Source organism: Canis lupus, chromosome 27 (genome assembly GCF_003254725.2).
Source record: "Canis lupus dingo isolate Sandy chromosome 27, ASM325472v2, whole genome shotgun sequence".
Classification (NCBI taxonomy): domain Eukaryota; kingdom Metazoa; phylum Chordata; class Mammalia; order Carnivora; family Canidae; genus Canis; species Canis lupus.
In genome coordinates, this window is record NC_064269.1 from 3,883,220 (window position 1) to 3,900,874 (window position 17,655).

The following is a 17,655-nucleotide window of genomic DNA, read 5'->3' on the forward strand; positions in this document are numbered from 1 at the left end:
AATATAAAAACAAGGATGAGAAAATTATTTCTCCTTTACTACATAGGTTCCCAAAGCTCAAAGGAGATGTGAATTTATTATTGTTAATATTAGATACGAATTCAATCAACTTATTCTTTTGCTTTAATAATTTAATTTATAGATTAGTCATGATAAAATTTATCCCAGGTTGGATTCTCTCTCTTACCTAGTGAGCATTTTAGCCACTTCTTTTTTTTTTTTTTTAAGATTTTTTTTTTTTTTTATTAATGATAGTCACAGAGAGAGAGAGAGAGAGGCAGAGGGAGAAGCAGGCTCCATGCACCGGGAGCCCGACGTGGGAGTCGATCCCGGGTCTCCAGGATCGCGCCCTGGGCCAAAGGCAGGCGCCAAACCGCTGCGCCACCCAGGGATCCCTAGCCACTTCTCATAGTTAATTTAGAGAGCCCAAGGAATACAAAATTCAGGCATGGTATTCAAGAAAATAGGTTTAGAAAGTAGGTAAAATGCTGTAAGAAAGTCACATTATACATTTTTAAATAAAAAGTAAATTATTTGAGGGATGCTTGGGTGGCTCAGTGGTTGGGCATCTGCCTTTGGCCGGGGTCATGATCCCGGAATCCTGGGATCCAGTCCCTGAGTCCCGCATCAGGCTCCTTGCGGGGAGCCTACTTTTCCCTCTGCCTGTGTCTCTGCCTCTCTCTCTCTGTGTCTCTCATGAATAAATAATATCTTTTTAAAAAAAGTAAATTATTTGGGGGTATCTGAACCATTGTTCTTTTCTGGCATAAGAAGGAAGTATTGGGTGGGCAGCCTGGGTGGCTCAGCGGTTTAGTGCCGCCTTCAGCCCAGGGCATGATCCTGGAATCCTGGAATCAGGTCCCACGTCAGGCTCCCTCCATGGAGCCTGCTTCTCCCTCCGCCTGTGTCTCTGCCTCTCTCTGTGTCTCTCATGAATAAATAAATAAAATCTTAAAAAAAAAAAAGGGAAGTATCAATATTTTAAAAATTGTTTCAGTTAGAATTTTAAAAATAGGCAAATACTCTTTCTCCAAGTATATTTTAGAACCAGAAACAAGATGATAATTAAAAAATATATATCAAATAAATGGCTTTAAATAAAATCTAACTTAAAGGGAAATTGTTTTGATTAATAAAAGAACAGCTTTCATTTTAATTATAAACTCTTTTTTATTTGGTATTTATTTACATAAAGTATATATTTAATAACTGAATATTCTATACAAACTCTAGGAAAGTATTCCAAATGTGAGATTATGATTATAAAAAAAATCAAAATACATCAAAGAAGCATGTGATTCAGTGCCAAATTTATAATCAAATATTTAATATGTCACAATCCTTTTGTTCCAAAAAATGTTCACATGAGAAGTGTAAGTGGGCAGTCACTTGTCAAAAGAATAAATGATTTTCATTATAAAGAACATGGAAAGGGACACAATGTAAAATAGAGGTTCTCCAGAATTTCATTATGGAATTGCTAGCAAGACAACAGAACCTGAAGCTACAAGGACCTGTCCAAGTAGAATATTAATGTTAAATATACTTTTACTGCTTGCCCGGTACAGGTGATCTGTCAGCCACTTTTGATAGAAGGATGGCCCACAATAGACACCAGGAAAATTTTTTCGACCACAGCCATATCCGAAACTGGTAATTCCCATTACAAAAAATCGTTTATGTTCTGGAAAGTAGCACATTAATGGTCCACCACTATCACCCTATTAAAAAAGTCCCAAAATAGTGTTAGTTGCTTCTAGTAGTCTTTAAACAACAGTAAAGCTGGAATAAATTAATCACATTAGTCATACATTTACATAAATACACATTTTCCATATACCTTCAAGTTATAAAAAGCCATAGATTTTTCAGTTTTATATTCCAACTCAGACAGGAGTTGGAGGTGGTGAATAACTTCCTATCTACATGGTTTTGAACCAGAATTCTACAAATCACATTGTTTGGATTTTTTTTTTTTAAGATTTTATTTATTCATGAGAGACACAGAGAGAGAAAGGCAGAGACACAGGCATAGAGAGAAGTAGGCTCCGTGGCCGGAGCCTGATGTGAAACTCAATCCCGGGTCTCCAAGATCAGGCCCAGGGCTGAAGGCGGTGCTAAACCGCTGAGTCACCGGAGCTGCCCTGTTTGGATTTTTTTAGTACAATTATTCTGAAGAAATAACTGGGGAAATAGTATGCAAGATACTGTAAGTACTAATAGAGTCCTTCTGTTGCTTAATGCTGTGAAAAGTGTAACTTTAAGATGGACAAAGGATTCTCTCTCTTTTTTTTTTTTTTTTTTTTTTTTAGATTTTATTATTTATTCATGAGAGACAGAGAGAGAGAGAGAAAGACACAGGCAGAGGGAGAAGCAGACTCCAATACTGGGAACCTGATTGAGGGACTTATCCCGTAGTCCCGGGATCATACCCTGAGCCAAAGGCAGACGCTCAACCTCTGAGCCACCCAGGCTTCCCTGGACGAAGCATTCTTTAAGGTGTGTGTGTGCCTTGCTAACTAGTGGAGAGGAGTGAACCGGTATCTTGCAAGAGATGGCATCTTTCTAAGTGTGAATGTTGGCAGGTGCAAGGTAACAGGAATAAACGGCTAAGGCTCTCAGTCCTATTACAAATAACAAATGTCTGGCCTGCTTTACGCAATACTGTCATTCCACCAAAACACTCTTATGAAGGACTGGTAATCATGGAAAACAGCAAGGACACTGAGAGAACAGTTTCAGCCCCTAAAGATTAAGGACTCTCTTTCTTTCTTTCTTTCTTTCTTTCTTTCTTTCTTTCTTTCTTTCTTTCTTTCTTTCTTTCTTTCTTTCTTCTTTCTTCTTTCTTTCTCTCTCTCTCTCTCTCTTTCTTTCTTTCCTTCTTTCTTTCTTTCTTTTTCTTTCTTCTTTCTTCTTTCTTCTTTCTTTCTTTCTCTTTCTTTCTTTCTTTCTTTCTTTCTTTTTCTCTCTCTTTCTTTTCTTCTTTCTTCTTTCTTTCTTTCTTTCTTTCTTTCTTTCTTTCTTTCTTTTTCTTTCTTCTCTTTCTTTCTTCCTTTCTTCCTTTCTTTTTTTAAAGATTTTATGTATCTATTCATGAGACACACACACACACACACACACACACACAAACACAGAGGTAGAGACATGGGCAGAGGGAGAAGCAGGCTCCCTGCAAGGAGCCTGATGTGGGACTGGATCCCTGGACTCCAGGATCAAGCCCTGGGCCGAAGGCAGGCGCTCAACTGCTGAGTCACCCAGGTGTCCCAAGGATTGTCTGTCTGTCTTTCTTTCTTTTTCTTTTTTTAAAGATTTATTTATTCATGAGAGACACACACACAGAGAGAGAGACAGAGAGAGAGAGAGAGACACGTGGGCAGAGGGAGAAGTAGTCTCCTTGGGGGGAGCCTGATGTGGGACTCAATCCCAGGACCCTGGGATCATGACCTGAGCCAAAGGCAGATGCTCAATGACTGAGCCACCCAGGTGCCCTAAGGACTGTATTTCTAAGATGTTTTCGGCTTCTCTCTATAAGGCAGGCATGGAATAGTTATTTTTTTTGATAACAAGGATGTTTTGCTTATGAATGCAGTTCAATTAGATTAGATTCTCTACTGTTTTATTCAGCAAAATTTTGAAAGCAAAGGACACTGGAAAGATAAACCCTGGATTACAGAAACCAGAATAAGTAGGAAAAGTTTAGAGCATGGGGATACCACTTGGGAGTGAAGTGCTGATATATTTAGAAGTAGTGAAGAAAAGAGGGATAAAGAAAGATTCAGAAAGTCCAAGAGACAAAACAAAACAAAACAAAAAAGATAAATCAACTTCATAAAAATAAAAAACTTCTATGCTACAAATGATATCATCAGGGAAATGAAAAGAGAGACCACAGAATGGGAGAAGTTACCGGCTAACCACATATCTGGTAAGAGACATGTATATAGAATATATTTAAAAATGCTTATGACTCAATAACAAAAAAGATAAATGACTCAATCTAAAAATGGGCAAGGGCAGCCCCGGTGGCGCGGCGGTTTAGTGCCGCCTGCAGCCCGGAGTTTGATCCTGGGGACCCTGGATCAACTCCCACGTCGGGCTCCCTGCATGGAGCCTGCTTCTCCCTCTGCCTGCGCCTCTGCTCCTCTCTCTCTGTGTGTCTCTATGAATAAATAAATAAAATCTTTAAAAATAAATAAATAAATAAATAAATAAATAAAAATAAAAATGGGCAAAAGAGAAATAGACATTTCTCCAAAGAAGACGTACAAATGACTGGCCAATAAGCACATGAAAAACTCCACATCATTAGTCACCAGGAAAATGCAAATTAAACCCACAATGAAATGCCACTTCACACCCACAAGGATGGCTATGATCAAAAAGACAATAACAAATGCAAACAAGGATGTGGAAAAATTGGAGTCTTCGTATTGCTGACGAGAACGTAAAGTAGTGCAGCCACTCTGGATAGAGTTTGGCCATTCTTCAAAATGTGAAACATTGACCCAGAAATTCCAGTGCTAGGTGAAATTTCCAAGAGAAACAAAAACATATCTATGCATAGACAATGTATACACAAACGTGTATAACGAAACTATTCATAATAGTAAAAAAGTGTAAATAGCTCCTATCTCAGGACTCCTGGGTGGCTCGGTGGTTGAGTGTCTGCCTTCGGCTCAGGGTGTGATCCCAGGATCCAGAATTGAGTCCTGCATCGGGCTCCCCACAGGGAACCTGCTTCCCTTGCCTGTGTCTCTGCGTGTCTCTCATGAATAAATAAATAAAATCTAAAAAAAAAAAAATAGCTCAAATCTCCATCAACTTATGAATGGGTAAAATGAGGCACATCCATACAACGGAATATTATTTGGCAATAAAACGAATAAAGTATTAATACATGCTACAATATGGATGAACCCTGGAAATATGGTAAGTGGAAGAAGCCAATCACAAAAGACGGCATATTGAATGATTCCATTCATACAAAATTTCCAGAATAGGCAAATCTATAGGGATTAGTGGTTGCTCAGGTCCAGGGGCAGGTGGGAAGAGAATGGGGAGTGATCTGTAATGCATAGAGGCTTCTTTTCGGGTTGATAAAAATGTTCTAAAATTAGATTATGATGATGGTTGTACTGTTCTGTAAATATACTAAAAAACCATTGAGTTGTACACTTTAAATGGGTGAATTGCATATATGTAAATTATTATCTCAATAAAGGTAGTAATAAAAAAAGAAATATTTCAGGCAGATTTTGCCTAAAGTTGACCATGAAACCAAGGAATCAGGAAAGCAAGAGGATTTGGATTATTGGAATGTAGTTAAAAAGGAGAAAAAAGAATTTAGTACTTGATAATTAAGACCTCACCAGAAAGTGTTCAAAGGCCTTGTCGAAGTTTCTTTCTAGCTTTAGAAAATATTTCAAAGGAAAATCGTTTGTTCTTACCCTGCAAGTATCAAAAATCCCATCTTCAGCACCTGCACAAAATGAAGTGTTAGGAATAAATTTCCCATAACTCTGCTCAGAACCACAAATCTTACGAGAGATATAATGCACTTCTGCTTCCTGTAACACATCTGTAATATTACCTGTTAACAAAAAAAATAACAGTAAATGATTTTGGAGAGCAGGCATTTTGACAGTAACATAAAATGTTCGTGTTGAATAGGTTTTCTTTCCAAAGTGGTTCAACAACTAGGTAAAGCTGTATCCATAAATGCATGCATGTCTAAGAAGACTGTGGAAGAATGGTCACCAAATGTTAATTATCTCTAGAGAGTAGGAATTTCAGGTTATTATTATTTTTGCTTTCCTCTGCTTCTTGAAAGTCTCTCAAAAGTCTCTACTTTTTTTAAAAAAAGATTTATTTATTTATTTGTGAGGAGGCAGAAGGAGAGGGAGGGAGAGAGAGTATCTCAAGCCTATTTCCTGCTGAGCGCAGAGCCCCACGTGGGGCTTGATCTCACAGCCCTGAGCTCATGAGCCCAGTGGAAACCAGGAATTGGATGCCCAGTCAACTGTGCCATTCAGGTGTCCCAAGAATCTATACTTTTTTTTTTTTTTAAGATTTTATTTATTTATTCATGACAGACACACAGAGAGAGGCAGAGACACAGGCAGAGGGAAAAGCAGGCTCCATGCAGGGAGCCTGACTTGGGCCTCGATCCCAGGTCTCCAGGATCACACCCTGGGCCGAAGGCAGCACTAAACTGCTGAGCCACCGGGGCTGCCCAGGATCTATACTTTTCACAAAACAAGGCTATTTAAAAATTGTCAAGGGCCAAGGAGGTAAATGCTGAGATTAGTCTCAGGGTGTAAGTTGTGAATAATTTTTATTAAATTTTCCGAATGCTAAGTCTTGAAGGATGGTCTACATTGCAAATGAAGCAGATTTTTGTTCATATACTCCCTTAACTTCTCTGTTATTTCCTGGACATAACTGGTTCTTTGCTATGGAAAAAATAGGAAAATAAAGGTTAACACTTCAGGAACTATTAAAGGACAGATTATTGTAAGATTTATCCATAGAGAAGCTTCTGTAACAGCAGCATCTGATCTTATCAGCCTGTCTCCGAGTTGCTGTTGTCACATATGGTACTTGAGTATTTTGTGTGCCCTGCATCCTTCCCCATTGTCCCCTTGGCTGTAGGTGGGCAGATGACCTAACTATTCCATTCCTAGAACTATTCCATTCCATTCTCCTAGGACACTGACTGGTCTAGGAATACATATTGTATTATATTAAATATAAATCTAGCCAGTTGGACTGCTTCCCTAGCACTGTTTTAACTGTAGCTGCTGGAGGAAAACCTTTTCCACTATCGTCACATGACTGCTTAGTTTTAAGTTCAAAGCAGCCTGCAGCCAAACTTCAACTTTATGATGACAGGCAGCCTGAGAAAATAATCTATATGCAGAAAGAATAGGCACAGGAAATAGAAATAAAATATGCCCTAATGGCATGCATTCTCAGAGGCTTCTCAGAGGCCAGCCACATTTCTGCCCTTTATTTAAAAATAATTAAGGTAATATTGGCTGCATATATAAACAAATATTTATAACATAGAAGTTATAGGCTGTAATAATGAACACCTGTGAACCTACCACCCAATTTACACATCTGAACAATACCAATACCAATACCGTATTGGTGTAGAGCTCTTAAAAATAACTAGAGATTTTCAAAGTGAATGAGACAGAGAGCTGAGAAACAGATGTCTGGTTTTCTTTTCTGTTCCCTGGTCACTTAGAATATAACAGAGACTAATTAGTATAGCTTTAAAATAAACCTCGATTTCTGGATGGCAACTCCTCCAACATATTTTTCTTTTGGAGGAGTGTCTTGGCTATGCTTGGGTCTTTTAGAATGAGCTTTTTAATTCTCTCAAAACTCATGTTAGGGTTTATCATTCCTTGTTTCTGTTTTTGTTTTGTTTTCAATGTTTCAGATAGAATTGACACCTTTATGACATTGAGTTGTTCTATTCAAGCATAAAGTTATACCATTCCATTTACTTAGGTATTCTTTAGTGTCTCAAAAATGTTTTAGGATCTTTTCCATAAAAGGCCTGCTATCTTTTGTTAGATTTGGTTTTAGCTACATAATCAGTTTGGTATTATTGTAAACATTAACTTTTATTAACTTTCTTCAACATTCTATTTTGAAAAATTTGAAAACTAAAGCAAATATGAAAGAATTTCTCAGTAAACAGCCATATGCCAACCTCCTATAGATTCTTTAGTATTTTTGTTTCATCTGTTGTTATTTTAAAAAGATAGATTTATGTATGTATGTGTATTTTAGAGGGGCAAGGGGGAGAGAGAGAGAGAGGGAGAGAAAGAACCTCATGCAGACTCCACACTGAGCACACAGCCTGACCTGGGGCTCCATCTCACTACCCTGAGGTCATGACTTGAACCAAAATCAAGAGTTGGATGCTTAACTGACCAAGCTACCCAGGTGCCCCTGTATTTATTTTGGCAACTTTTGATTTAGATATAATTTCAAAATAATAGAGAAGTACCAGGAGTAGTACAAGGAACTGTCAAATTCAACAATTGTTTACTTTCGTCACACTTGCATTATCATTTGTATTGTGACAAATGTTTACTTTGTCACAATGTTTCAACAATTGTTTCAACAATTCAACAATTGTTTACTTTCGTCACACTTGCATTATCATTTGTATTGTGTGTGTGTATATAAATTTTTCTGAATCATTTGAGAGTGAATGGCAGACAATGTGCTCCTAAATCCTTAAATACTTTTGTGTGTATTTCTTAAGAACAAGGACATTTTCTTACATAACCACAGTACATTTATTAAGATCAGGACCATCAAAAAAAAAAAAAAAGATCAAGAAATTTAACACTGGTACAGTACTATTAACTAATTCATGTTTAATCTCCAAGTATTTTTGGATTTGCCAGGTATCTTTTTGTTATTGGTTTATAGTTTAATTTCATTGTTTATAGTTTAATTCCTTTAAATTACTTTCTGTCTCTATGATTTGCTCATTCTGGACATCTCATCATATAAATAGGATCATACAATATGTGGGCTTTTATGTTGACCTTATTTAACTTAGCATAATGTTGTAGCATGAATCAGTGCTTTGTTTCTTTTAATGGCTAGATAATATCCATTGTATGAATATATTCCTTTTTGTTTATCCATTTATCCATTGATAGATCTTTAGGTGTTTTGTTCGTTTTCGTTTTCTATTTTGAATAGTGCTGCTATGAGCATTTGAGTACAGGTTTTTGTGTGGACATGTTTTCATTTCTCTTGGGTATATACCTAGGAGTGGAATTTCTTTTTTTTTTTTTTAAGATTGTATTTATTTATTCATGAGAGAGAGAGAGAGAGAGAGAGGCAGAGACACAGGCAGGCAGAGGGGGAAGCAGGCTCCATGCAGGAAGCCCAACGTGGGGCCCGATCCTGGGACTTGAGGATCATGCCCTGGGTCGAAGGCAGGTGCTAAACTGCTGAGCCACCCGGGCTGCCCTAGGAGTGGAATTTCTGAGTCATATGGTAACTATATATTTAAAACTTTGAAAAAAAAGAAGAAAAATAAAACTTTGAGGAACTACCAAGCTGTATTCCATTTTATATTCCCACCGGCAATGAATAAGTGTTCCACTTTCTTCACATCCTTGTCAACACTTGTTTCTAACTTTTGACTATAGATATCCTCATGGGTGTGACATCTGTTAACTTTGAAAATTACATTTCCTAACTATTGAGAGTGTATAAAAATGAAATAGATTTTGGTATTTTGGTTTTATATCTGGACATTTTACTTGACTATTAATTCCAGTGTCTTATAGATTCTTTATTAATGCAGATGGTCACATCACCTGTGAATAATGACTCTTTTATTATTACCTAAGTCATACATGTTTTTGCATCTTTTTCCAGTGTTACTACACATGGTAGAATCTCTACTATAATATTGATGACAGTAGTGATGGTGGAGAAAGTTGTTCCTGATTTTAAAAGAAATGTTTTTCTGTAATAATGATGTTCTGTAGTCCAGAGGTTGATAACCTTACTCAGGTTCTGGAAGTTCACTTCCACCTCTCGATTGTTATGTTTGTTTTTTAAGATTTATTTATTCATGAAAGACACACAGACAGAGGCAGAGACATAGGTAAAGGGAAAAGCAGGTTCTCTGAAGGGAGACTAATGTGGGACTCGATCCCAGGACCCCAGGATCACGACCTAAGCCAAAGGCAGACGCTCAACCACTGGGCCCCCCAGGGGTCCCTTGACTGTTTTGTTTTGTTTTTTGACTGTTGTGTTTTTAACAGGGCTTCTTCCGTACCTATTGGGATAATCATGTTTTTTAAAAAAATCCTTTGGTCAGGGACGCCTGGTTGGCTCAGTGATTGAGCATCTCCCTTTGGCTCAGGGCGTGATCCTGGAGTCACAGGATGGAGTCCCACATCGGGCTCCCTGCATGGAGCCTGCTTCTCCCTTTGCCTGTGTCTCTGCCTGTGTCTCTGCCTTTTTCTCTCTGTGTCTCTCATGAATAAATAAAATCTTTAAAAAAAAAAAACCCTTTGATCAGTTAATGAGGTCAACTACATAAAGAGACTCTAACATGAAACCATCCTTAAATTCCTTGGATAAACTCATCTTGATTATGTTGAATTCTATTTATACTACTCTTGATAGATTCGGTGTCAGCACAGAGCCTGACACAGGGCTCAATCTCATGACCCTGAGATCATGACTTGAGCCAAATCAAGAGTCGGACACTTAACTGAGCCACCCAGGCATCCCCAGTCAGTTTTCAAATCTACCTTGACTTCCACTTTTTTTGTGAGTTTTCTCGAATTTTCTCCACACATGTATGGTTTCCCAGTAAGGCAAGAATGTTTGGAGAGCTTACTGAGCCAGTCTACAGCTCTCTCATTTCTGGGATTTTTCTGTCAAATTTCTCACTGCTATTGCCGGCTATATCTACGACTATGATCCCAGGCCAGTAGAGTTGTGGATTTTCCCCATTTGTATCTTGCTGCTGAGTTCATTACTTTTATTGATAATGATGCTATCCTGGATTTTCAACTGCTTTTCCAAATAGAGTTCATATCCTCTGGCAACAAGATTCTGTTCTTCACGGCCTAGGTAAAACTACTGCACTCACTGACTGATCTGAGAAGGGAGTTGCGAGCACCCAAAAGCAAGAAAACCAAAAATTCCTCTTTTAACTCCAATTTATAGTTGTTTATAATAAACAAATATTTCTCAATTTGTCGTGTTCTTTGGTTGGTTTCCAGGACCCTGAAATGGTTGGTTTTGACAATTTTGTTCAGTTTACATTTATTTGGGAGAAGAGGATTTGCCGACTTCCCCATGCCATCACAACCAAAATTCCCATTCCTTTTATTGTTTGTAACTTAATCATAATCAGATTTCATACTTTGTACATTACCTATCCTTTGAACTTTGAGTTTTGCTTTATGGCCTAATAAGTGGTCAATTTAAAAAAAAAAAAAAGATTTATTTGAGAGAGAGAAGATGTGCATGTAAGTGGGGGGGAGGGGTAGAGGAAGAGAATCTTCAAGCCTACTCCTTGCTGAGTGAGGAGCCTGACTTGTGGGGCTTGATCTCACAACCTTTGGGATCATAACGTGAGCTGAAAACCAAGAGTTGGACACTTAACCAACTGAGCCACCCAGGTGCCCCAAGTGGTCAATTTTTATAAAGATTCCACCTGCACTTAAGAAGATAAAAGCCTCTGAATTTTTGAGTGCATGGATTTGGCTATTAAATCAAGCTGGCTAATTATGTTGCGCAAATATCCCAAATCTTTACTAAGTTTTCATCTGTTTGATTTGGTAAGAATAAAAATAGTTGTATTCTCTACTATCATAAAGGAGTTCTAACATTTGTCGTACAATTCTATTTTTCCTTAATATTATCTGGGTCCTATTTATTAGGCTCAGAAGTCCAGAATTGTTCTAGCTTCTTGGTGAGTTGAAGCTTTTCTAAATAAAAATGACCTTCTTTATCCCTAACTCTTTTGCCTTAAAGTCTATTTTGCCAACAATTTGTATAGTGATACTAGCTTTCTTTTAATTTTACTTGATATATTTACTATTGTCTTATTTCAATCCTTCCATATCCTTACATTTTAGGTATCCCTCGAGGTAAGCTGGATCTCCTACTCCCTAATCTGATTATCTGTCTTTTAACTAGTGGTTTGGTCCATTAACATTTATTGTGATTATGAATATATTTAGGCTTGTTTCTACTGTCTTATTTTATGCTTTCTATTTTTCTCTTTTCCTAAGCTGATTTCTCCTTTCTTAAGATTTTGTCTTTATTTTCTTATTCCATGTTACTTATTCCAAGTTTTATATCCTCTATTTCTATTATTCAAATTTGACCAATCATGCTTAAATCTAATATTTTTTTTATTTTATTTTTTATTTATTTATGATAGTCACAGAGAGAGAGAGAGAGAGAGAGAGAGGCAGAGACATAGGCAGAGGGAGAAGCTGGCTCCATGCACCGGGAGCCCGACGTGGGATTCGATCCCGGGTCTCCAGGATCGCGCCCTGGGCCAAAGGCAGGCGCCAAACCGCTGCGCCACCCAGGGATCCCAAATATTAATTAGTATCTTAACACTTCTGAATAATAATATACTGAGACTACTTTAACTCTGATCCATTCTGAAATACAGGCTTTCCCCCCAATATTTAGGTATCTTTTTTTTAATTCCATGAATTATACATTATATTGACATTGCACTATTGACATTATAGACCAGATAATTCTTTGTTGTGAAAGGTGAGAGGACTATCCTGTGCACTGAAGGATGATGAGCAGTATTCCTGACTTCTACCAAGATGCCAGTAACCTACTTACAGCCTGCCCAGTAGTAACAAAATTTTCTCCAGACAGTACCAAATGTCCTGTGGGGACAAAATTGTCCCTAGGTGAGAACCACTGTTGTATACAGTATTTATTTATATTTACCTATATAGTTATCTATTTTTTTGCTCACTTCTGCATTACATACCTCCTTTGTGGCATCATTCTCCTTTCTGACGCATTTATTTCCTTTGGTGAAAGATTACTGGTGGTAAACTCAGTTTTAGTTCACTCTTATTCTCCAATGATAGTTTACTTGGATACATAATTACAGGTTTATTTATTTTCTCTCAGTATTTTTTTTAAAGATTTTATTTATTTATTCATGAGAGGCAGAGAGAGAGAGAGGCAGAGACACAGGCAGAGGGAGAAGCAGGCTCATGCAGGGAGCCCAATGTGGGACTCGATTCCGGGTCTCCAGGATCACGCACTGATCTGAAGGCAGACGCTCAACCGCAGAGCCACCCAAGCGTCCCTTCTCTCAGTATTTTGACCATGATATGATATTTCATTGTATTTTTGACTGTCATTATTGCTTTCAAGTTTTCTGAAGGCTAACCTGTAGTTATTTTGTAAGGACTTTTTTTTTTTTTTTTTTTTCCCCTGGCTGTATCGAGATCTCTTGTTTTTGTTCTGCAACTTCCTTACAATGTATGAAAAGGAATTATATTTTGTTTCAGTTCATGGATATCTGGATTCATGTCTTCCATCAGTTATAGAAAAATTTCAACCCACATCCATTCAATATTGCCTCTCCTCTATTCTCTTCATTCATTCTTTCTAACATTCTCATTAGATGTATATTTGACTTTCTTATTCCATCTTTTTTTTTTTTATTCCATCCTTCTTATACTTTACTGTCATAATCTTTTATTTCCTCTGTGCCAGTCTAGGCAATTTCTTCAGGTATATCTTCTAGCTCACAAATTTTCTCTTCAGCTGAGTCTGATTAATTTGTCCAGTGAGTTACAAACTTTAGCAGTTACATTTTTTCGTTTTTATTTTTATTTTTTATTTATTTATTTATTTATTTATTTATTTGAGACACACAGAGAGAGAGGCAGAGACACAGGCAGAGGGAGAAGCAGGCTCCGTGCAGGGAGCCTGATGGGAGACCCAATCCTGGGACCCCAGGATCACGCCCTGGGCTGAAGGCTGGCGCCAAACCACTGAGCCACCTAGGGAATCCCCGCCCCCCCCCCCCTTTTTTTTTCATTTTTAAAGATCCCATTTGGTTCTCTTTTGGAGGAGGGTCAACAGGAGAGGGAGAGAGAGAAACCCAAGTAGGCTCCATACCCAGCATGGACCCTGACACAAGGCTGAATCTCACAACCCTGAGATCATGACCCGTGCTGAAATCAAGAGTTGGATGCTTAACCAACTCTTGGCACCAACTCTGGGTGCCAACTCACCCAGGCACCCCTGGTTCTCTTTTAAATCTGCCTGGTCATTCTAGATAGTCTATTGCTTATTTCTAATTCTACTTTTTAATGTCTTCAAACAATTCACATATACTTATTTTGTATTCTATACCTAAAATATTAGTATCTGAGATCCTTGGAGGATCTGTTATTTCTGTTGACTTTCATTATTATGATTTTTCTCTTTATGTGTTTGGTAAACTTTGTAAGCTAGATCTGGTTGATTTTAATTTGTGGAATCCTAAGTATTTTCTGACTTGGCACTAATTTAGTCCATTGAGTTTATGTCAAATATTGTATTTTTTAATTAATTTTTTTGAGAGAGCACACACATGAACTGAGGGGGAAGGGCAGAGGGAGAGAATCTTAAGCAGGCTCTATGCCCAGCATGGACCCTGACATAGGCTTGATCTCACAACCTTGAGATCATGACCTTAGCCAAAGTCAAGAGTCAGACACTTAACTGAGCCACCCAGGTGCTCCTCAATTATTATATTTTTTAATTATTATAATTGTTTAGTTTTTTTTCATAGCTCCTTTTTATTCATATTTTTTAAAAAAGATTTTATTTATTTATTCATGTGAGACAGAGAGAGAGAGAGGCAGAGACACAGGCAGAAGGAGAAGCAGGCCCCATGCAGGGAGCCTGATGTGGGACTCGATCCTGGGACTCCAGGATCACGCCCTGAGCCAAAGGCAGATGCTCAACCGCTGAGCCACCCAGGCGTCCCTTTATTCATATTTTTAAGCATATCTCCTTTATTTCTTATAATACATTAAAACACTTTTTATTATTTGATCTCAACATCTGAAATTTTTGTGGGTCTTATTTAGATGTCTACTGTTTCTGCTCTCACTCATAATGCCTTGTTTGCTTTGGTGTTTAGTAATTTTTACAATTATAATCCATTTTCATTGAAACTTTATCAGGTGGAATTCTTTTGAGGTCTTAGATGAAATTTAGTTTCTGTACAAATGATTTGTATTTGATCCTCTCAGGAACCTAGAGACCTTATCAGCCTATGACTTATTTAAACTAAATCCTAAGCTTGAATCTTTCTATTCAGAATGATTTGGGGAAACAACTCCATTTGAGTGGTATTTGTAATTACGTTTTCTTGGAAAATTTCTACCTTTTCCCCCTTCAATTAAGCAGTTTTCCTAGAAATCCTGGAGGTAGGGGTGGAGGTTGAGGATGCTTTGGTTATATCTTGTTTAAAAAAAAAAACAACTTTATTTCAAAAGAATTATAGTCATAGGAAGTTGCAAAGATAGTACAGTGAGGTACAGTGCACTTGTTATCCTATTTCCTGCAATGGTTACATCTGTGTAACTGAAGAGATACAATATCAAAATCAAGAAATTGACATTGGTACAATGTATGTGTAGATCTGTGCCACTTTATTGTATGTGTACATTCTTATAATTGCCTCCACAATTAAGGTATAGAACTATTTAACCATCACAAAGATCTCCTCAGGCTACCTAATCGTCTTACACCTAGCATCCAGTAATTAGTTCTCCATCTCTGTAATTTTGCCATCTTGAGAATGGTATATAAATGGAATCATACAGTACATGCCCTTTGAAAATGGCTCTTTTCTTCACCCAGCATAATGCCATCTAAGTTGATGCATGGGGCAGCCCAGGTGGCTCAGCGGTTTAGCACGGCCTTCAGCCTGGGGCGTGATCCTGGAGACCTGGAATCGAGTCCCACATCGGGCTCCCTGCATGGAGCCTGCTTCTCCCTCTGCCTGTGTCTCTGCCTCTCTCTCCCTGTGTCTCTCATGAATAAATAAAATCTTTAAAAAAAAATAAGTTGATGCATGTATAATGCATATAATTTTTAACTGTTTAGTATCATTCCATGTTAAGGATATGCTACAATTTGTTTAGTCACTCATCTAATTAAGGAAGGACATTTAGTTTTTCCCAGCTTTTGGGTATCACAAATAAAGCTTTTATGAACATTTGTTAACAGGTTTTTGTATGGACCTGTTTTCATTTCTCTGGAATAAATGTGCAGGAGTGTGATTGCTGGGTCATATATGTATGTTTGTGTGTTTTTAAGAAACTGTATCTCTGGTGTTTGGTGCATACACATATAAGATTGCTATGTCTCTTTTGTGGATTTTTTTATATCATTATTATTATGTTCCTTACTGTCCCTAGTAGTTTTTTTTTTTTTTTTTAAGATTTTATTTATTTATTCATGAGAGACAGACACAGGCAGAGAGAGAAGCAGGCTCCACGCAGGGAGCCTGATGTGGGACTCGATCCTGGGACCCCCAAGATCACACCCCGGGACAAAGGCAGGCACCAAACCACTGAGCCACCCAGGGACCCCTAGCTTTATTTGTTCTTACCTCTACTTTATCTGATATTAGTGTAGCCTTTCCTGCCTTTTTTTTTTTTCCCCAGTCCAGTTCACTTTTGATTAAGTTGCCATGGTATATCTTTCCCCATCCTTTTATTTTCAACCTGCCCATATCATATTTAAAGTGAACTATGTATAGATGAACTACATGCTGGGTCATGAGTCTGACTCATTCCCAGAGTATAGCCTTCTGGCTCCAGCTTCATGAGAATCTCTGCCCACACACTTGAGCGGGCTTTGTTCTTCAATCCTCTCAAGGCCCACGAAACCACAAAAATTCACATTCAGTGTTATGGCAAATACCATCAAGATAAAAGCCAATTTCAATGCTTCAGTTATGTAAGTTCCAGTCTTCACACTCAGTCCTTGACCTATGTATTTTCTCTCTTAATAGTTTTCACTGGGAAGGTTGGTGTGTGCATGGAATCTACCATGTTGCTAGAGAGCCAACTTAATCCTTAAATCAGCTGACAGGTATTATTATTCTCATCTTGCAGATCACAAAAATATATGACATTGTGAAAGATGATAATAGAAACACATGAGTTTTGAGGCAGGCCAACCTGGCATTGAATTTTCACTCCTTACTTAGCTGTGTGACTTTGGCAGCTTACTTAACCTCTTCAAATCTGTTTATTTATCCACATCATAATATTTCTCATAGTGTTATTGGGGGCATTAAATGAGAAACGGGTTAAAGTGCTTAGCATTTTATCAAGTACCTAGCCCTGAATAAATGGAAGCTGTTCCGGTCAATGTTATTCTAATTGTTTTTAAAGAGTCTATAACTTGCCCATGGTCATTTAGCTAGTACAATCTAGGGCCGAGATTCAGACTTAGGTCTGTGATTCTAAAGCCCATACTCTTTTCCCTACACATCGCTTTCTTGTGTTTTTTTTTTTTTAAAGATTTTATTTAACTATTCATGAGACACAGAGAAAGAGAGAGAGAGAAAGAAAGAGAGAGAGGCAGAGACACAGGCAGAGGGAGAAGTAGGCCTCCTGCAAGGAGCCCTGATGTGGGATTCAATCCCAGATCCCGGGATCATGCCCTAAGCCGAAGGCAGACATTGCTCAACCGCTGAGCCACTCAGGTGTCCCACTATCTTAACTTGTTTAAACAGTATTCACAGAAGAAAAAAAGAAAAATAATAATTCACAAATCTTTCATAGAGTTATCTGTATCATAGCTAAATAATCTACACTTATTTAATTATTTTAAAAGTTTTTTTTAAAGTTTATTTATTGAAGTAAACTCTGCACCCATTGTGGGTCTCAAATTCATGACCCCAAGATCAAGAGTTGCATACTCTTCTGACTGAGACAGCCATGTGCCCCTAGTCTACACATTTTTAAAAAAGATTTATTCATCCGTCCTGGGGTGGTGGGGGAAAAGGCAAAGGAAGAAAGAGAAAGAGAAAGAATCTCAAGCAGAGTCCCTGCTGAGTGGGGAGCCTGGTGTGGGGCTCCA

The 17,655-nt window shown here is 37.8% G+C and overlaps 1 protein-coding gene across 4 annotated transcripts in view; it reads right to left on the reverse strand.

Moving 5' to 3' along the window:
• Nucleotides 1–17,655, reverse strand: part of TMPRSS12 (transmembrane serine protease 12) — a 29,718-nt gene that overhangs the window by 1,093 nt on the left and 10,970 nt on the right. Inside the window, exons 4-5 of one of the 4 annotated variants that reach the window (XM_025477625.3) lie at nt 5,448–5,590; nt 1,146–1,721 (exon numbers count right to left, since the gene is read on the reverse strand). In XM_025477625.3, coding sequence (XP_025333410.1) covers nt 1,470–1,721; nt 5,448–5,590 — 395 coding nt within the window. In that variant the 3' untranslated portion in view covers nt 1,146–1,469. Of the gene's footprint in view, nt 1–1,145; nt 1,722–2,277; nt 4,160–5,447; nt 5,591–6,070; nt 6,453–17,655 lie in introns of those variants that run through there. The other 3 variants (XM_049102730.1, XM_049102729.1, XM_035707165.2) reach the window with 3 other exon arrangements.